Genomic DNA, 22373 nt, shown 5'->3' with positions numbered 1-22373 from the left:
TCAAAAAAGTTCCATTAAAGTTCGTAGAAACATGTCAAAGATGTATATAATCAATCTTTAGGATAATAAATCCAAATTAGAAAGGAAAGGGAACGGAGCTCGCGCTCACGGCCACGCGCGATGAACAACTCATGGCTTTCAGCTGAGCCACTAACTCTGAGTGGTCTTATTCTCTCCCCTTTCATAATAGAAGCCTGAAACAACTTTCTAAAGACTGCTGACATCTAGTGGAAGCCACAGTAAGTGCAATCTGACCACATTTACACGGGATATTGAAAAACTACAAATCTCAGATTTTCCACTTCCTGGTTGGATTTTTCTCAGGTTTTTGTCTGCCATATGAGTTCTGTTATACCTACAGACATCATTCAAACAGTTTTAGAAACTTCAGAGTGTTTTCTATCCAGATCTACTAATAATATTCATATCCTAGTTTCTGGGCCTGAGTAGCAGGCAGTTTACTCTAGGCACACTTTTCATCCGGACGTGAAAATACTGCCCCCTAGCCCAAAGAGGCTAATCTATTTACATTTACCACAGGTGGACTCCAATCAAGTTTTAAAAACATCTCAACGATGATCAATGGAAACAGGATGCACCTGAGCTCAATCTTGAGTCTTATAGCAAAGGGTCTGAATACTTACGTACAGTGGGGCAAAAAAGTATTTAGTCAGCCACCAATTGTGCAAGTTCTCCCACTTAAAAAGATGAGATAGGCCTGTAATTTCCGTCATAGGTACACTTCAACTATGACAGACAAAATGAGAAGAAAAAAAATCCAGAAAATCACATTGTAGGATTTTTAAAGAATTTCTTTGCAAATTATGGTGGAAAATAAGTATTAGGAGCAGAGACTTTATTCTATTTTGCCTACCATATAAATCATTGATTATGCGTAAGTACAATACCTTTGGTCCAGTTTTTCACAAGTACTCACTAAATTGTTGCTAGTGGTTGTACTAAATGATTCTCTAATTTCGCAAGCTGCTTTTGTACCTAGCTCGTCAACGTAACTAGCTAGCTAGTAGTAGTAGTAGCTTCTTGATTAAAATAACCAGTGGTGTATAGTCGAGGCCATATGCAACCAACATCTACTTTATTTGTCATTATTTCAATTCACAAGATAGAATGAACATTTGAAGTCAGCCATCGAGAATTTCACCTCTGTGATTTCTTGAGCTTGGGCTTTGACACATCGCAAGCACAACACAGGCAGTGAAGCAGTTTCCATTGATTTCAAAGGAAGCATTTCCTCAATGGCAGATGGCAATGCCGAACACCCAATGGCTACAGTTACAGTGTAGCAGGGCCGTAATGAAACAGGCAGAGAGAGTGAGTTTGTCTGTGGCGGTCAGCGAACCCTCAAACTTCTGGCCCGTAGCCCTGTATGACATCGACTGTGCCACGAGGTGGCAAAGGAAATTACACATTTTAGAAGCCATTTTAAACCTCGAATGCAATACAAGTTTGCATTTCCAAATTCCTGCAACAACAGGATGATCAAATTAAGATACGGCATCTGTATACCGTTGTTTAATCTGTTTTTAAAGTCGTTACAGTACATGCATACATGTTTCCCATTCCTTCCTACTGCAGTTCAATGGAAAAGTAGTTTCTATCAGTCATGTAACCATGGCGACAGGCAGGTATTACTTACTCTCCAGGTTCCCAGCCAGCAGGTAGAGCCAGGTGAGCAGGATGACGGCGGTCAGAGATGCCACTAGCAGCTTCAGACGACCTCGAAATGGCAGGTGCATGATGGGATGGCCGGGTGGGGGCGGGAGTGGGAGGTGATGGGTCAGGAGTCAGGGCTCAGGTGGGGCTCAGTCGCTCATCTGCTTCCTGCTGCATCCTCTCATCTGGAGGGAGAGGTGTAGAGAAAGAGAGGAGGAGTTAGAAGGTTAATATGATGCTGTCACAAAGTGCTTTAGTGGCATAACAGTGCAGTTTATATTCTAGCAAAGCAGAAGTGAGGACACGGAAATGTCATGGGCACAATTAAAACATGTAATCTCACAACACAAATACAAGCAAACACACAAATGCAGAAACTCGCACGCATGTACACACACACACACACACGTGGACGCAAGCACGCACATACACACACCCACACACAGTTTATTCACAGCCAGGCTCACAGCAGGGTATCGTGCACAACTGGCAATAAGTGCAGGCAGACTCTCTCATTCTCTTTCTCCATTTCCTTCCCTCTCTTTCTACCTCCCTCTATCTATAAGGGCTATACGAGTTCCAGGGCCTCTCTTTGTTTTATGATGAGCTTAATTAATCACGTTTCACCTTAATTAGATGCAGGCCTGAAGGAAACAAGATTGGATGTAGCTGCCAATTAAAAAAGAGAAGTACAATTTTTTGGGGGAGTTTATAAAAATAAGAGTGTCTGGCCTTGTTGTTGTGGAAACTCTGGTGAGCGAGAGAGGAGAGGGAGGTGAAAGTGGGATGGGTGGACAGTATAGTGGTGAGATTAAACTGAATTCGCTACTTGACCCAGGTTTTTATGCAGGTTGACATTTATTGGGATGAGTCTTGTCCTGGAGGCAGAACTGTGCAATTTCCGCTAAATGGGCCAGCTGCAAAGTCAAAATTGGCTATATTGTAAAGGTTCATGAAAACAAAAATGTGCTTTTTGGTCTTAATTTAAGGTTAGGGTTAGACATTATTGTTAGTGGTGTGGTTAAGGTTTAAAATCAGATTTTATGACTATCAGCTAGCGACCACTCTGCAGAGATGACTCCAGCATAAGATTCATGACGAAAAACGCTAACCTGTGGTTTTTATCTACTTGACACTAGCACACACACACACCCTCAAGACTGTCAAAAGCACATCCTGCCCTTCAGTGTGTGACTTTACTTAACAAAAACACAGATGCTTAGCTTGGTTGCTCGAGGTGTGTGTGTGTGTGTGTGTTTGCTCAAGGGCTCTCATTTCAATGGATTCTCATCACCCCGTTCAACTATCATCTTGACAGGCTCTAAAACAACAAGGACAAAGAGCACTGCTGATAATGCCAGAGAGCGAGGGAGAGAGAGACAAGCAACAACACCACAACATACTGGAGAGAAACTTCGACATGTGCAGTCTATTAACCAAACGTAGAATTCAATAGACAATTATATTAGTAACATTAATAACACAACAACCAAAGCCATTGCTGGGTCACAGTCAGAGTAAGTGACGGCTGTTGAGAGACTTTGTACATTGGATAGGGAAAGAGAGCCAAGGCCTGCAGATACAGAACAGAAAGGAGAGAGGTGTTCAACCGATTCAGCCACCTCAACGAGCCCCTCTTCAGGACGAGGGTTGGCCACCCCTGCCTTAAAAGGATAGTTCAGCAATCACCTCAAATCTACAGTTGATTCAACTGTAACATCAAAATACATTCATGTCTAATACCTCATACATTTCCTTGCTACGCTTTTTTAAGCACAGTTACTGCTCTTTGCCTGCCAAAGTACAGTAATAGTAAATGTGATCCACCCAATATTGAGGTTAGGCCCTGGAGCTACAACACCTGGTCAAGGTGAGATCAGGAAGGGGATTTTTCCCAGAAAACCTTGGCTGCATCAAGTGATAAATACTGAAAGACATCTGCTTTTTAATCTTTCATCAAATGTCTTCTCTTTCCTGTGTGTGTGTGTGCGTGTGTGTGTGTGCGTGTGTGTGTGTGTGTGTGTGTGTGTGTGTGTGTGTGTGTGTGTGTGTGTGTGTGTGTGTGTGTGTGTGTGTGTGTGTGTGTGTGTGTGTGTGTGTGTGTGTGTGAAATGATTTACACCACAGTTGTAAGCATAGCCTTAACACTGAGGTCATATTTCGTATCTCTTTCTCTCTCCCTCTCTCCCTCCCTCTTGCCTAGAACATAAAATAACGTTATTATCAAGTTCCCATGCTTTTAAATCAAGGATTCCGTTCCGGAACAGCATAGATCACTCCCGTTACCGGTTTTCATTCTGTTCCTTGAAAAAGTGTTATTTTACAGTTTTCGGCTCTATTCCCTGAACCAGGTCCAACCCCTGGTTTAAACCATACCCCAAACCTTAACCCTTACCTTAACCATTTTGAATTAATGCCTAAACTTAACCGTCAAAATGTCTATGCTTATAGACAAAAGTCGAATACTGCAGTCAGACCATCAGATTTGGTTGGAAATAGAATGGAAACTAAACAGAACATAACAGAATACAACTCTTCCTTCAAGTGGAAATTCTTAATGTGTTAGGTACCAAACAGCCAAAGTTTTCCATTCCACATTATTGTATAGCATAGTTAATGGTGGCAAGGGAAACGTGCCTGTTCCTGTATTTCTAAGCACGACTGTCAATCAAACATGGCTAATGAGGAACATATCATGCAATTAAGAGCTGAGGCCATTGTGTCTCTGTGTAAAGGCCTTTAGTGAAGCATGGTGGTGGCAGCATCATGCTGTGGTGTTGTTTTTCATCGGCTGGGACTGGGAAACTGGTCCGAATTGAACGAATGATGGATGCCGCAAAATACAGGGAAATTATTGAGGGAAACCTGTTTCAGTCTTCCAGAGATTTGAGACTGGGACGGTTCACCTTCCAGCAGGACAATGACCCTAAGCATACTACTAAAGCAACACTCAAGTGGTTTATGGGGAAACATTTCAATGTCTTGGAATGGCCCAGTCAAAACCCAGACCTCAATCCAATTGAGAATCTGTGGTATGACTTAAAGATTGCTGTACACCAGCAGAACCCATCCAACTTGAAGGACCTGGAGCAGTTTTGTCTTGAAGAATGGGCAAAAATCCCAGTGGCTAGATGTGCCAAGCTTATAGAGACATACCCCAAGAGACTTGCAGCTGTAATTGCTGCAAAAGGTGGCTCTACAAAGTATTGACTTTTGGGGGGGGGGGGGGGGGGGGTGAATAGTAATGCACGATCAAGTTGTCCGTTTTTAAAATATTTTATTCCTTGTTTGTTTCAAAATAAACAACCATATTTCATCGTCAAAGTGGTTGGCAATGTTCTGTAAATCAAATGATACAAACCCCTCCCCAAAATCTATTTTAATTCCAGGTTGTAAGGCAACAATATAGGAAAAATGCCAAGTGGGGTGAATACTTTTGCAAGCCACTGTATAAATGTATAGTTCTTGTGCAATTTATATCTAGGCCTATAGGACATATAGAGGTTTGCATCTGGCATTAGTGTGTAAACCTAAGCTTTAGGATCTAACTTTGCACTTGCCAAATAGCCTACAAGGCAATCCCCTAAAGCTTTTGGGAACAGGCAGAAAAAGTTTAATGTCGATCCACTAAGGCAATTTTTTTTAAATCAATAACAGAAAAGCTGCTAAATGGAGAATTGAAAATAAAGAGTAAGGAGGGGCCATTAAATGTATGTTTTGGAAAGATTTGGTGAAGTGGTGAAAGAGGATGATAACAGTGTTGGCTATGTTATGTGTGATGATTGTGAGGCGCTATATACATTTGACGGGGACTTCAAATAGCCCTATGACACGTCAAGGGAACTGTAGCCTACTGTTCTGATGGGTTAAATGGAAACTGAAATCTGGACAATGACTGTAGGTCTATAACTTCTCACAGTCTTAACATTAACTCATGCAGAACTAAGCATTTCTTGCAGTAAATTGATACCAATTGTTTAAATGTTAAGGAATTAACTCCGAATTTTTAAGGTTAGGCATTAACTCCGAATGGTTAAGGTAAGGGTTAAGGTTTTGGGATAGGTTTAAAACAAAAATCTCAAACAACTTTCTATTGCTGGATTCAAACATCCTCAGACATGGATGGACGTCGAATACTGACTTGTATCAAGGGTGACCTAGCTGATTGATGCACCCAAATGTACATTTTGACTCGAGAGCAGGAGTGGAGAAATATGATTTATTTATTTCAGCATCTTGAGTGAATGCGAATGTGCTGAAATGACCATCAGTAGAGATGTTATCTTTATAAGCATAATAAAATATTTTGCACTGAAAATATTACCCTTCTTTATTGTTATTGCATTTTCTCCCCGGTCCCTAAATGTCTTTGATCCATGAAGGAAGCAGAGATGACAGAGCACTTTAGAGATGTCAACTACACTGTAAAAGTAGAACGTCTCAACTGAGATCTGGAGTTTGGAGGGTGTTTGAATGTCAACCCAATGCAAGTGTTTTAATGCACAGAATGTGTTTTAAACATAAATGAAGTACTCTGAAACACCCAAAGTGGTTCTTCAACCTTAATATGGGTGTTTTTAAGAGTTTTAGTGCAAATAAAAGGCAACATCAAAACACAATCTGTTTACTATACAATCAATGGTGTATAGCTTAAATATTGATTGATGACAAGGGCTTAAGGAGAATATTTGTTGTTGAATTCCACCTTTCTTATTTCAATGCTTTAATAATAGGTCCTCTCACTGTCAACTGCGTTTGTTTTCAACAAACGTAGGATGTGTAAATATTTGTATGAACATAACAAGATTCAACAACTGAGACGAACTCCACAGACATGTGACAAACAGAAATGGAATGATGTGTCCCTGAACAAAGGGGTGGTCAAAATCTAATGTAACAGTCAGTATCTGGTGTGGCCACCAGCTGAATTAAGTACTGCAGTGCATCTCCTCCTCATGGACTGCACCAGATTTGCCAGTTCTTGCTGTGAGATGTTACCCCACTCTTCCACCAAAACACCTGCAAGTTCCCAGACATTTCTGGGGGGAATGGCACTAGCCCTCACCCTCCGATCCAACAGGTCCCAGACGTGCTCAATGGGATTGAGATCCGGGCTCTTCGTTGGCCATGGCAGAACACTGACATTCCTGTCTTGCAGGAAATCATGCACAGAACGAGCAGTATGGCTGGTGGCATTGTATTGCTGGAGGGTTATGTCAGGATGAGCCTGCAGAAAGGGTACCACATGAGAGAAGGATGTCTTCCCTGTAACGCACAGCATTGAGATTGCCTGCAATGACAACAAGCTCAGTCCGATGATGCTGTGACACACCACCCCAGATCATGACGGACTCTCCACCTCCAAATCGATCCCGCTCCAGAGTCCAGGCCTCGGTGTAATGCTAATTTCTTCAACGATAAACGTGAATCTGAGCAAACTTTGATTTGATGAGCACTTTTTGCCAGTCCTGTCTGGTCCAGCAACAGTGGGTTTGTGCCCATAGGCAACGTTGTTGCCGGTGATGTCTGGTGAGGACCTGCGTTACAACAGGCCGACAAGCCCTCAGTCCAGCCTCTCTCAGCCTATTGCGGACAGTCTGAGCACTGATGCAATTTATTGCCCTGGCCACATCTGCAGTCCTCATGCCTCCTTGCAGCATGCCTAAGGCACGTTCACGCGATGAGCAGGGACCCTGGATCATCTTTCTTTCAGTGTTTTTCAAAGTCAGTAGAAAGGCCTCATAACGGTGACCTTAATTGCCAACCGTCTGTAAGCTTTTAGTGTCTTAATGACCGTTCCACAGGTGCATGTTCATTAATTCTTTATGCTTCATTGAACATTCATGGGACACAGTGTTTAAAACCTTTACAATGAAGATCTGTGAAGTTATTTGGATTTTTACGAATTATCTTTGAAAGACAAGGTCCTGAAAAAGGGGCCGTTTCGTTCTCTTTTTTTGCTGTTTACTTCATTCAAATGAATGCAAGTCGGTAGAGCCCGTGGTCTAGCAATAACGGACACGGCTTAGAAACGCCACCCCTCTATCCACCGAAGACCGGGGTTAAATTCCCCGCTCCAACCCTTCGATCCCAGGCTGTATCACATCCGGCCATGATCGGGAGTCCCATAGGGTGGCGCACAATTGGCTCGGCGTCATCATTGTAAATAAGAATTTGTTCTCAACTGACTTGCCTAGTTAAATAAAAAAAATAAAAAAAATAAAAACATTCTGGTGAGCAAGAGTTTCTTTAGTCTTCTAGGGCAACATATAACGACAGAAGCGAAGCTGCACGTATCTAAATATAGACAAGTTGACTAACAAATAGTCTACCAAAATGTCAGAAATTATAAGCAGAAACATATTTCAATTAGGCAACAAAAATAATCCTGCACCCCCCGTCAAAAAATCATTCCACCTTCTGTAGCCACCTGACTGTAGCCTAATGCACATATTCTATATTTGCAGGTTGGGATCAGGTGCGGGCCTCCGATTTTCACTTTTATTACATATAGTCGGGTGGTTGTGGATGGGTTATTAGCAATTTTGGGCAGGTGAACAACCACCAGCATGTGTGTGAATGTGTGTGTTAGTGTTTGGTTGGCTGACTGTGTGTGTGTGTGTCCTCATGTATTGTTGCTGCAGCCTCCCTAGATCACTTCTGTTCATTTCAAATCAGGCTTTATGTCGCTTGGGGCAATATACGGTAATGGAGTCTGTTCAGGCGTGTGTCAGGGAGATGACAGAGAGATGCAGCACACACACACACACACACATTTCTCTCTTCTGCATTTTTCTCAGAGCAGGGTAAGAAACCCAATTATTAACCCGGTCAATAATCTGTGCACACATGATGGTTCACACACTTCACAATAACAGCAGGGAGTTTTCATATGAACTTGCAATTTAGACAGTTAGACTCTGCTACTCATATCACATCTGCTGCAGCTCTGACTGCTAACCATAAGAGAAGCAAATCAAATCAAAGTTTATTGATTTGCAGATGATGTTATCGCAGGTGCAGCGAAATGCTTGAGTTTAAAAAAAACTCCAACAGTGCAGTAATACTTAGCAATAATAATACAAGTTAAATGCCTAATTGAGAAAAATTAAGAAATATCAGAATGAGCAATGTCAGAGACGGGAAAATAAATATATATATATATGTATGTACATATAATAGAGTGTTTTGGAAAGTATTCACGTCCAAATTTTGTTACGTTACAGTCTTCTTCTAAAATGGATTAAATACGACATTTTCCCAATCAACCTACACACAATACCTCATAATGACAAAGCGAAAACAGGTTTAGTCATTTTTGTAAAGTTATTACAAAATAAAAATTATTAATTTACATAAGTATTCAGACCCTTTGCTATGAGACTTGAAATTGAGCTCAGGTGCATCATGTTTTCATTGATCATCCTTGAGATGAATGGAGTCCAACTGCGGTAAATTGAATTGATTGGACATGATTTGGAAAGGCACACAACTGTCTATATAAGGTCTGACAGTTGACGGTGCATGTTCGAGCAAATACCAAGCGATGAGGTTGAAGGAATTGTCTGTAGAGCTTCGAGGCAAGATTGTGTCTAGGCACAGATCTGGGGAAGGGTACCAAAACATTTCTGCAGCATTGAAGGTCCCCAAGATCAGTGGCCTCCATCATTCTTAAAACGGAAGAAGTTTGGAACCACCAAGACTCTTCCTAGAGCTGGCCGCCTGGCTAAACTGAGCAATCGGGGGAGAAAGGCCTTGGTCTGATGAAACCAAGATTGAACTCTTTGGGCTGAATGCCAAGCGTCACGTCTGGTGTAAACCTGGCACTATCCCTACAGTGAAGCATAGTAGTTGGCAGCATCATGCTATGGGGATGTTTTTCAGTGGCAGGAAATGGAAGGCTAGTCAGGGTCGAGGGGAAGATGAACGGAGCAAAGTACAGAGAAACCTGTTCCAGAGTGCTCAGGACCTCAGGCAATGCAGGAGTGGCTTTGGGACAAGTCTCTGAATGTCCTTGAGTTGCCCAGCCAGAGCCTGGACTTGAACCCGATCTAACATCTCGGGAGAGACCTGAAGACACCTGTGCAGCGACGCTCCCCATCCAACCTGACAGAGCTTGAGAGGATCTGCAGAGAAGAATGGCAGAAGCTCCCCAAATACAGGTGTGCCAAGAAGAATATGCTGTAATCTCTGCCAAAGGTGCTTCAACAAATTACTGAGTAAAGGGTCTGAATACTTATGTTTATGTGGTATTTCAGTTTTTTATTTTTAATACATTTGCTAAAATATCTAAAAACCTGCTCTTCTTTGTCATTATGGAGTATTTTGTAATAAGACTGTAACATAACAATGTGTAAAAAGTCAAGGGGTCTGAATACTTTTTGAATGCACTGTATAAGGAAGATTCTCTATGTTTGTATGAATATATATGATAGAGAAAGAGAGAATATTTTTTTGCAGTAGTTTTTCAGTCACAACAGTCATACACGCACGCACGCAAACACACACTCAGCGTTACATGGTCCGTTGGTCCTTTGATGATTAAACCCGAGCTAATGTGTGTCCTCACGTCTGGCCACCCTCTAAAATCAGCCTTTATCAGTCTGCGTCTCAAAGTCCCTTCTTTTCCTAATCTTCCCCTCTATTCCAATCTCTTCCTCGGGTCCTATATCAGAGCACTTCCACAGTGCTGGTAATGGAAAGATTAACACCTCTCCAGTGCCAATCCAGGTTGACACTTCACAGCCTCAGCAAGTCACAGACAATGGGCTTGATTATCAGTGAGGAATATTAAAGAGGAACTGCAAATCGCAGCATCACATGATGCCAAATGCATCATACAGGCCATATTTCTGTATTTTGAAAGTTGCATATCTTGAAAACGTGATTGCTCACATGCAAAACATATTTTGGGACTATATCAACAATGGACTAATGAAACAAATACCAAAAGATAGTGTTTGGGTGTAGTTCTCCATTTTCTTCGCAACCACTTCACAGTCTTTACACACTTGTCCTGTGCTAGTTAAAGCGCACACACACCACACACACACACACACACACACACACACACACACACACACACACACACACACAGTGGGGCAAAAAAGTACACTGCTCAAAAAAATTAAGGGAACACTAAAATAACACATCCTAGATCTGAATGAATGAAATATTCTTATTAATTACTTTTTTCTTTACATAGTTGAATGTGCTGACAACAAAATCACACAAAAAATATCAATGGAAATCAAATGTATCAACCCATGGAGGTCTGGATTTGGAGTCACACTCAAAATTAAAGTGGAAAACCACACTACAGGCTGATCCAACTTTGATGTAATGTCCTTAAAACAAGTCAAAATGAGGCTCAGTAGTGTGTGTGGCCTCCACGTGCCTGTATGACCTCCCTACAACGCCTGGGCATGCTCCTGATGAGGTGGCGGATGTTCTCCTGTGGGATCTCCTCCAAGACCTGGACTAAAGCATCTGCCAACTCCTGGACAGTCTGTGGTGCAACGTGGCGTTGGTGGATGGAGCGAGACATGATGTCCCAGATGTGCTCAATTGGATTCAGGTCTGGGGAACGGGCGGGCCAGTCCATAGCATCAATGCCTTCCTCTTGCAGGAACTGCTGACACACTCCAGCCACATCAGGTCTAGCATTGTCTTGCATTAGGAGAAACCCAGGGCCAACCGCACCAACATATGGTCTCACAAGGGGTCTGAGAATCTCATCTCGGTACCTAATGGCAGTCAGGCTACCTCTGGGGAGCACATGGAGGGCTGTGCGGCCCCCCAAAGAAATGCCACCCCACACCATGACTGACCCACCGCCAAACCGGTCATGCTGGAGGATGTTGCAGGCAGCAGAACGTTCTCCACGGCGTCTCCAGACTGTCACGTCTGTCACATGTGCTCAGTGTGTACCTGCTTTCATCTGTGAAGAGCACAGGGCGCCAGTGGCGAATTTGCCAATCTTGGTGTTCTCTGGCAAATGCCAAACGTCCTGCATGGTGTTGGGCTGTAAGCACAACCCGCACCTGTGGACGGCAGGCCCTCATACCACCCTCATGGAGTCTGTTTCTGACCATTTGAGCAGACACATGCACATTTGTGGCCTGCTGGAGGTCATTTTGCAGGGCTCTGACAGTGCTCCTCCTGCTCCTCCTTGCACAAAGAAGGAGGTAGCGGTCCTGCTGCTGGGTTGTTGCCCTCCTACGGCCTTCTCCACAACTCCTGATGTACTGGCCTGTCTCCGGGTAGCACCTCCATGCTCTGGACACTATGCTGACAGACACAACAAACCTTCTTGCCACAGCTCGCATTGATGTTCCATCCTGGATGAGCTGCACTACCTGAGCCACTTGGGTGGGTTGTAGACTCCGTCTCAGGCTACCACTAGAGTGAAAGCACCGCCAGCATTCAAATGTGACCAAAACATCAGCCAGGGAGCATAGGAACTGAGAAGTGGTCTGTGGTTATCACCTGCAGAACCACTCCTTTATTGGGGGTGTCTTGCTAATTGCCTATAATTTCCACCTGTTGTCTATTCCATTTGCACAACAGCATGTGACATTTATTGTCAATCAGTGTTGCTTCCTAAGTGGACAGTTTGATTTCACAGAAGTGTGATTGACTTGGAGTTACATTGTGTTGTTTAAATGTTCCCTTTATTTTTTTGAGCAGTGTATTTAGTCAGCCACCAATTGTGCAAGTTCTCCCACTTAAAAAGATGAGAGAGGCCTGTAAATTTCATCATAGCTACACTTCAACAATGACAGAAAAAATGAGAAAAAAAATCCAGAAAATCACATTGTAGGATTTTACATTTATTTATTTGCAAATTATGGTGGAAAATAAGTATTTGGTCACCTACAAACAAGCAAGATTTCTGGCTCTCACAGACCTGTAACTTCTTCTTTAAGAGGCTCCTCTGTCCTCCACTCATTACCTTTATTAATGGCATCTGTTTGAACTTGTTGTCAGTATAAAAGACACCTGTCCACAACCTCAAACAGTCACACTCCAAACTCCACTATGGCCAAGACCAATGACCTGTCAAAGGACACCAGAAACAAAATTGTAGACCTGCACCAGGCTGGGAAGACTGAATCTGCAATAGGTAAGCAGCTTGGTTTGAAGAAATCAACTGTGGAAGCAATTATTAGGAAATGGTTGACATACAAGACCACTGATAATCTTCCTCGATCTGGGGCTCCACGCAAGATCTCACCCCGTGGAGTCAAAATTATCACAAGAATGGTGAGCAAAAATCCCAGAACCACACGGGGGGACCTAGTGAATGACCTGCAGAGAGCTGGGACCAAAGTAACAAAGCCTACCATCAGTAACACACTACGCCGCCAGGGACTCAAATCCTGCAGTGCCAGACGTGTCCCCCTGCTTAAGCCAGTACATGTCCAGGCCCGTCTGAAGTTTGCTAGAGAGCATTTGGATGATCCAGAAGAAGATTGGGAGAATGTCATATGGTTAGATGAAACCAAAATATAACTTTTTGGTAAAAACTCAACTCGTCGTGTTTGGAGGACAAAGAATGCTGAGTTGCATCCAAAGAACACCATACCTACTGTGAAGCATGGGGGTGGAAACATCATGCTTTGGGGCTGTTTTTCTGCAAAGGGACCAGGACGACTGATCCGTGTAAAGGAAAGAATGAATGGGGCCATGTATCGTGAGATTTTGAGTGAAAACCTCCTTCCATCAGCAAGGGCATTGAAGGTGAAACGAGGCTGGGTCTTTCAGCATGACAATGATCCCAAACACACCGCCCGGGCAACGAAGGAGTGGCTTCGTAAGAAGCATTTCAAGGTCCTGGAGTGGCCTAGCCAGTCTCCAGATCTCAACCCCATAGAAAATCTTTGGAGGGAGTTGAAAGTCCGTGTTGCTCAGCAACAGCCCCAAAACATCACTGCTCTAGAGGAGATCTGCATGGAGGAATGGGCCAAAATACCAGCAACAGTGTGTGAAAACCTTGTGAAGACTTACAGAAAATGTTTGACCTCTGTCATTGCCAACAAAGGGTATATAACAAAGTATTGAGATACACTTTTGTTATTGACCAAATACTTATTTTACACCATTATTTGAAAATAAATTCATACATTCTACAATGTGATTTTCTGGATTTTTTTTCTCATTTTGTCTGTCATAGTTGAAGTGTACCTATGATGAAAATTACAGGCCTCTCTCATCTTTTTAAGTGGGAGAACTTGCACAATTGGTGGCTGACTAAATACTTTTTTGCCCCACTGTACATACATACATACATACATACATACATACATACATACATACATACATACATACATACATACATACATACATACATACATACATACATACAGAGGAATAGAAAGCACATATAGTACTAGAAACACATGGCATGAGGGAATTACTTGCTTGAGGGCAGGCTAGGATATCATTCCTGGGAGATAGAGATACATCTATGGAGGACTTTAGTCTAGGAATTCTAAGTGGGAATGGGTTTCAGGTTACTAAGGGCCTAAAGGAGAGAGAGAAAGTGTGTTGTTTAAATGTAACTATAGCTCTGCAGCTGCCTGCAGAAATATGAGAGAGAGCAAGACGCAGAATAACGGTTTCTGGACAAATATCTATGACCTATGACTTATTACCTATCTGCTAGCTATCCCTTGTCGATCATAGATCATCGGCACCCATCACAGAGGCCCGGAAAAACAGACTTTCAGAATATGGTTTGAAAACTTTCAAGAAACTCCTCTCCCAATAAAAAAAGAAGTTGATTCAGCAGCGTGTATGGTGCATTTGTCGTTTGCTGAACTGTGTGAAAATCTGTTCATCTTTAGGCACGCATGCGCGGACTCTCTCTCACACACACACACAGACACACAGGGAGTGTGCAATCAGAGCCATAGTAAAGAGTGAGGCAAATCCTGTTTAAGATCATTCAATTCTAGTTTGATTAATAGGTCAATGTCATAATCGTCAGACGTTTGTTGACAATACGGAGGATTGTTTTCTGAGCTAAACCCCAGCTGTCACAGAGACACAGGGGAAGGCGAAACAATAGAGCTAGAGGTTACGCTAGGTCACCAGCGAACTAATCTCACCTCAGTTTACACTCAATCATTTGCCTGGTTATGCATAAACACACACGGTCGCGTGTCGCGCGATACTCACGCACACGCGCGGGCGTACACACAGGGACACGCACGTCCTCCTCCTCAGCCCCACTGTACAGAGTGAAGCTGCAAAAGATTAAGCTGAGTATCCTTCAATGGCCTGCAGGAATAGCAATAACAGCAGAGGTAGTTACCTTGTCCCATGTGCCCTACTTTGTTGTTCTAACATACTGTCACCTCTGACGGCTCACTCGCTAAAGCAACCACACACTGGACGACTCAATAACAACAAACAACAAACAAAGAAAACAGAACAGAGTGCACACACAGAGACAGTCTAGAGAAGGACATCCGAGATAGTAAACACGGCACACAAAGGTCACATCAAAGGTCACATTCCTGGGGGAAAACCTTTAGGAGATAGTACCTTGAGGAAAACAACTGTGAGAAAAGATCTCAGAAAACATAGAGCTGCAGGACACAAATATAGAAGCAGAACATTCTGTAGGTAAACCACGACAGATGGAGATACTGTAGGAAGAGAGGGACAGAAGAAGATAATGGGACAGAAGTACTACAATGACAGCACAAATGCTCGATTCACTCCAGGGGGGGATGGAAGGAGAGAGCAGGGGAGTGCTGCTCACCTCCCACTCCCTGTTCACACAGGAACACACCACTCGTTCTGTCCCCCTCTCCCTCACACGCAGACACAATCTCTTCTTCTGTCTCTCTCTCACCTTTCCATCTGTGAGACGTGCTTGTAGGTCTGACAAGAACATTTGACAGCTGACAGTGAAAACAAAGCCGACCTACACACACGCAAGCGGGCAAACACAGACCCACACAGTTGATAATAACAAGATATGACCTTTGCACTTTCTTCCTACCTGCGTGTGTGTGTGTAAGCTCCAGTCGTTTGCTCTCCTCTCCGTGTGTTAAGTGTCTGCCAAGCGGGTAGCGGCGAGTCCGCGTTGTTGTGCACAGCCACACTTTCAAAGAGCCCCTCCCTCCTCTTCCTCTCCCTAATCCTCCTTTTCTTCTGCGGATCTCTCTGTGTCTCTGTCTCTGTTTCTCTCTGTCTCTCTCTCTCTCTCTCTCTCTGTGTGTTTATGAAAGTAGTCCAACTCGATAACAGAAAATGTGCAGAAAAGGGGGCGAGAGGCTGAAAAGAGAGCGAGGGAAAGGGGGAGTGGTGTCACCTTGCACATGGTTAAGCCTCTGTGACAAAAGACAGGAGTTGGCCCCAGCTCTTACTGTCTTTCGCTCTCTTTTTCTTGCTCTTTTAACACAGAGACTGGGTTACCTATGCATTACTGAGTAACCTGATTCCTAAGAGTGGATGATTAACAGTGTGTGTGTGTGTGTGTGTGTGTGTGTGTGTGTGTGTGTGTGTGTGTGTGTGTGTGTGTGTGTGTGTGTGTGTGTGTGTGTGTGTGTGTGTGTGTGTGTGTGTGTGTGTGTGTGTGTGTGTGTGCGTGCGTGGGTGCATTCCTTCAATTCAAATGTAATTCTGCTGTGGAGTGCGCGCATGAATGTGTGCACATAAATGCAGACATGGTTGGCTCCAAGTGGTTCTATGTATTTTTATACAACGGGTGGGTCTAATTCTGAATGCTGATTGGTTCCAGCCGGTGTCTATTTCACTAGTTACCAACAGCTAAAGCTATGATGTTGAAATGTCTATTTACTCTGTTCCATCTCACTGTGCAATCCACTGTCTCATCAGCCCAGCCACGCAATTTATAATCCTGATCTCCACTAGAAAAAGCATCTAGACATTATCTCCCATTTCTTTTAGACTAGCATTTGGTTTTCAACAGCGAAAAATAATTGTTTCAATGTTCAAATTCGATCTCCAGCTGTCCCATAGTAATGAACATGTCGGGACGAGACAGACAGGCAGACAGCTTTTCTCAGCCAGTTTAAATCATAAATCAGCGGACATCATTTTTGTGAAATTATATAATGAAATGTCTATAGAAAACAGTTCAAACTAAATGATATTAAGCTAGTTTGCAGTCTTTCCAGCTTCCGTTTGAAGTGATTGTGTAAGCTGTGTTGTTGGCTTGCTCCTCTGAACGACAGTGTCCAGACGAGAGAGCACATTTTATATGCCATGCGAAATCGCGCATTATTAACCCGACTTCGTCTCAGGCCTAACAACACCCGTGCCAATATATCCTCCAAACACCGGCTTCTCTGGCATTATCACTTAAGTAGGGAATGTGTGTCCGTCTATGCATGTGTACTTACATATGTGCATGTGAGTGTGTGGGCTCATGAGACGGGGGAGTACAGCTCTCTAATTAAAGTAGGACACAATGTTGTTTTCGCTAAACAGAAAGCTAGTTGGAGCCTGCGTCTGGCCTGCTATCTAAATGAAGCTGTGATGATGGATCCACCATTAGGGACTATAATAACTGGAGAAAGTCTGGAGGGAGATTGAACTGAGCTGAAAGAGCAGAGAGGAGCAGAGAGTACAGTCTCAGCACTCCTTATCTCTTACACAGGAGCACAACGATACTGTATCTACCCATGCAAGGCCAGTCACAGGCATTTCTATGTAGTGTGTGTGTGTGTGTGTGTGTGTGTGTGTGTGTGTGTGTGTGTGTGTGTGTGTGTGTGTGTGTGTGTGTGTGTGTGTGTGTGTGTGTGTGTGTGTGTGTGTGTGTGTGTGTGTGTGTGTGTGTGTGTGTGTGTGTGTGTGTGATTGTGATTGTGTGTGTGTCTGTGTAAGAAAAAAATATATATATATGCTGAAATGCAATGCAATGCAATCTCAGTCCCTAGAGCACCAGTTTGCCTTTGAGCCTCCAAGCTAAACCAAGCCAGTCAGACGTGGAAACAACCACAAACAACCACACACAAACAACTGGTAGCAGCACTAGCCGTTATATACCAGGACCAAAAAGAAAAACACCCTGATGAAAGGACAGTGTTTCATACAGCACTTCTACAGGCACTGGTTTTAAGATGTTATATTGCAAATGGACCTTTAGTTCAACTGGTTTCACTGCTTTCCTCTCGTCTCCAATGCTCGTTCTCCTCTGGTTGCTTTGGGTAGAAGTTACCCATAGGCACAGTTATAGATCTAGGATCAGCTTACCTTGTGCCATTCCTCACCATTAGAGGAGACGCAGACAGAACTGACCTTAGATCAGTGTCCAGGGTTGTTGGCTGAGGATCCAGTGGCTGTCAAACCAGATGACTAATGCAGGTTAACACCACTTCTTATCTCCTAATTATGGGGTTAAGGGTCACCCTGGCGGGGCCTTGGCCAGTAAACCCATAGTCCCCCCACCCAAACACCAATACAGGGGGTTGGGTTTCCCCAGCACCATAAAAGGAGTGGGAAGGGGGAGAGAGAGAGAGAGAGAAGGGAGTTTACATGGTTTAGGTTTCCCTGGCTCCCAAAGGGTGTCCCATATAAATAGGTGGGTAGGAAACAGTGGGGAGAGAGACAGACATAAAGACAGAGCGACAGAGAGACAGAGAGACAGTGATTGGGTTTCCATGGCACCTGCTGTATTTCCCCTCCAAGAACATTCTGGAACGAGACCTGCGGGGATATCCACCCTCCGCTTACCTCTCCATGCTTCCTAAGAGAAACCCAGTAGCCCTATCTCAGTGCAACTTGTCTGCTCTACCTTCCAAGGGAGACGTGGCAGGGAAGGCAGCTACAGTGTTAAAAACACAGGATCAACAAGCTGCCAGACAGCCAATCTCTTCTACAAACCTTTGACGGGTACTGTGTATGATGGAGTGTACACACCTTATGGACAGTGTATGGATATAACATGTGTGTACAGCAGTAGTTATATAGGATGAGCCTGGATTAGAATACAGTATATACTGTACAGATGAAGTGGGTGAAGCAGTACGCTGACATTATTAAAGTGACCAGTCTCTGAGGTGCAGGGTTGAGTGCCGTGTGGTAGCCGACTAGTAACAGTGACTAAAGTCCAGGGCAGGGTATGGGGAGAAGGCCGGCTAGTTGGTAGAAAATGTATGTAAAATATGTTGGTAGGATGAGGGTTATTGGATAAAACATTGCTACGCTATCGCTGCGGCTCGGTGCCTTCAAAAACAACAACATCATTAACTTAGTAGTGAACCATCCAAAGCTGAATCCCTAAAAACAGAGATCATGAAGACAAAGATCATGTAATATCAGATCAAATCTCCACGTATGAGAAAAGGACAGGAGTCAACTATAATGGTTTCTCAGTTGACAGAGAGCAACAGAGGAATAGAGAGGGAGAGAGCGAAAGCGAGAGAGAGAGAGAGAGCTAGAGAGAGGGGAAGAGAAAGAGAGATGGAAGCGTGACAGTAGGCCTTATGGGAAAAGGGGGAGGAAAGAAGGACTGTTTATGGAGGGGAGAAGAGGAGATGAGAGGAGTGGAGTGCAGTGGGGAGAGGGATGATAAAGGATGGGGTAGAGTTTATTTCCCCAGTGGAGCAGAACCACAATTTCTTACCTTCCAAAGCAGAAGATGAGGCATTTATCTCTCTGAAAGAGTACGAGAGGGGGAGGAGAGGAGGTGTGGATAAGATGAGACAAGAGGAGGGGAGTAAGGGCATTTTAGAAGGGGAGAAGAGGAGAGGGAGGTGAATGGGTGGAGGTAGGTTTCGAGGTGGAGAGAAGGGACGAGGGAAGTGTAACGGATGGGAAGAGGGGCAATGGGGACAGCAGAAGTGTAGAGAGGGGTGAGGAGGAGAGGAAGGGCTGAGGACGCTCACTTCAGGGAGATGAGAGACTTCCATTATGAACTCGTATGAAGAATCACATCTCCTCTCTTTTAATCTCTTCCCTAATTCTTCCTTTGTCAAAATGAAGAGTTTATTTCCAAAATGCCACGTCAACCAATTGTTCACATGTTTCTTTCATCAGAGATGATTGCACATGGGTATGTCCATGTGTGTGGAAAATATGACAGCTTTCGGATTTTTTTTAATTCATAGATTTGAGATTAAAATGTGTTATTTGAAAAACGCTACATATCCATTGTTAAACTGGAATGGTAGGTTTGTATCCTGTATGTTGGACCGTGACATGTGGTTGTCTCAACTAACTATCTTAAGATGAATGCGCTGTAAGTCGCTCTAGTTAAAAACATCTGCTAAATGACAACCATGTCACATGTAAAGGTACTACATACATATCTCATATTACCGTATGGGATTGTTTTTATTTTTTATAATTGTATCATTTGTATAGTTCTATATTAAAAACGTAGTTATTTGTTACATTTCACTGTAAAAACCTAGTAGTACTACTTATTCCTCTGAGAGTGAGGCGGATACTGTCGATAGCATGATCATTTGTCTCTCTGAAATGAAACCATCAAAAATGATCGATTTTGAACAAATACATGTTTGTCATTGAACAACCCAATGCCATGATTATATAGTGAAAGAAACGCACCTGAACATGTACGTGTATATAGGGTTTTGGAAATAAACTCTTCATATTCTCCCTGCCAGTCAAAACAACTGCCAGTCTAAATAAACACATCTTCATTGGATTAAACCCAGTTACTGTTTCTCCCTGTCAATAACAACTGGTGGACTCACACACGGGACTATTCCAAACTTCCAACCCACTGCCTCCCATCTCCATCGCTATAACACCCCTGCCCCCCCACCATCCCTAAAACATATACACTGAGTGCAGGAAACTTTAGGAACACCTGCTCTTTCCATGATATAGACTGACCAAGTGAATTGGTAGAAGGTGCCAGGCGCACAGGTTTGAGTTTGTCAAGAACTGCAACGCTGCTGGGCTTTTCACTTGAAAACAACTGTGGGCAGCATTGAAGTCAAACGTGGGACAGCATCCCTCTGGAACGCTTTTGACTTCCTTGTAGAGTCCACGGCCCGACGAATTAAGGCTGTTCTGAGGGCAAAAGGGCACGCAACTCAGTATTAGGATGGTGTTCCTAATGTTGTGCACACTTAGTGTGCCTATACACAACCCCCACCCCCCAAAATGGGAATATCATAATTACCCCTCCCAGTCAGTAGCTCATCTGCTGAGGAGAAGGTAGAACTGGACTCTCCAAGTACAAAGTAGAGAAATATCTCATAGCCTATATGAGCAGCCATGGCCCCTGAGGCACTGCTTGGCACTGACCATAAGCCACAGCACAGCAGGCTCGGATATATTCTGAGATACTCTAACCTCCCTGTGTGCAAAGTGTAAAGTCAGCACACCACCTGACCCTCTAAGCCCTGTGGGAGAGCCAATCAGGCAGTGCTAAAGACAATAAGCTCTGTCCACTTTCACTGGTCAGGGGTCAGAGGTCAAGGGTTAGGGGCAGGGCGAGAGCGGTATTGTAGTAGAAACTCCTATCCCTGACCAGTCAGCTCTGTAATGATGTGTCTGGCTCCTGTGAAGGAGAGGTCCAGTGGGATGATGATGTGTGTGTGTGTGTGTGTGTGTGTGTGTGTGTGTGTGTGTGTGTGTGTGTGTGTGTGTGTGTGTGTGTGTGTGTGTGTGTGTGTGTGTGTGTGTGTGTGTGTGTGTGTGTGTGTGTGTGCTTGTGCGTGTGCGTGTGCGTGTGTTGGTGGAGGTAAGGGCCTGTGTGAGCCTGTGAACCACATCAAATCCCCACCACCCACGTGCCAGTGTGTATGGTTATACTAAGCGCTCAAGTTTATTACAATCCAATGCCCTGACAGAGACCTTATGAGTCTCACTGGATATAGCCTGTCACACAGCACGACCAGGAGAGAATGTGTTTAACAAAGGATAAACACACGCACCCACACATGCATGCATGCTCACTAGGGCTGTCCCCGACTAAAAAATATCTTGGTCGACCAAGAGTTGTCTGTTCTTTCGACCAATCAATTAGTAAAAAATGTTCAACTTGTTTTTTTCCATATACTGACACATCCTATGTGTTTTAATCAAATCAACTATATTCACTGAGCTTGTCTGACGCTTTATGCACACTCTTTGATTAAATAATGAAGACACAAATGACTAGGGGGTGTCTGACCAGCAATTGATTTGATTGTGCCGGGCCAGGCTCAGACTTGCTGCACTGTGTTAAAAAAAAAGACAGCGAGTGACTGTGTGACCAGCACCCGTTGTTGTCTCTATCTCCTCCCTGATGCAGCGACCACCACAGAACATCAACAGTGTTGATCGCGCCGTCCATGTTGATGAAGCTGCAACATAATTACCGACATATCTGACTGAATAGTGCTGTAACCAAAATCTCTAATTTGTATAAGAAAAACATCCCCTATTCATCCTCTCTTTACATGACACATGTATTCATTGCGTGCACATGGCCAAAGACCTGTTTGCACGGGACTAGTATTACTAAAGAGTGTTGATTTTGTAAATATTACTCCAGAATGTCCAGTATTCCAGAGGACGATTCGGACGGGATTAGTTTATTCCAAACTGCGGCCTGAAATAATTATTTTTAAAATAAATTGACAGTTATGACGGAAGCCTGGAGGTTTTTTTTTTCGAGGCATGAAGATACAATATTTCAACATGTCCAGGTGATAGGGCCACACTGATAACTAGAACTTGGTTCCCAAGTTTCTAAACCA

General features: G+C 43.6%; 1 protein-coding gene across 4 annotated transcripts in view; it reads right to left on the bottom strand.

Annotated features, from left to right (window-relative positions):
* Nucleotides 1–22373, bottom strand: part of LOC109884765 (LARGE xylosyl- and glucuronyltransferase 2) — a 117928-nt gene that overhangs the window by 19050 nt on the left and 76505 nt on the right. For 2 of the 4 annotated variants that reach the window (XM_031808152.1, XM_031808149.1), the window contains one exon: nucleotides 1658–1859. In XM_031808152.1, coding sequence (XP_031664012.1) covers nucleotides 1658–1757 — 100 coding nt within the window. In that variant the 5' untranslated portion in view covers nucleotides 1758–1859. Of the gene's footprint in view, nucleotides 1–1657; nucleotides 1860–15538; nucleotides 15631–15688; nucleotides 16035–22373 lie in introns of those variants that run through there. The other 2 variants (XM_020476685.2, XM_020476696.2) reach the window with 2 other exon arrangements.

This window comes from Oncorhynchus kisutch, linkage group LG3, assembly GCF_002021735.2.
Source record: "Oncorhynchus kisutch isolate 150728-3 linkage group LG3, Okis_V2, whole genome shotgun sequence".
NCBI classification, from domain to species: Eukaryota; Metazoa; Chordata; class Actinopteri; order Salmoniformes; family Salmonidae; genus Oncorhynchus; species Oncorhynchus kisutch.
The sequence above is the reverse complement of the archived record's forward strand: the minus strand, read 5'-3'. Positions and strand labels throughout refer to the sequence as shown.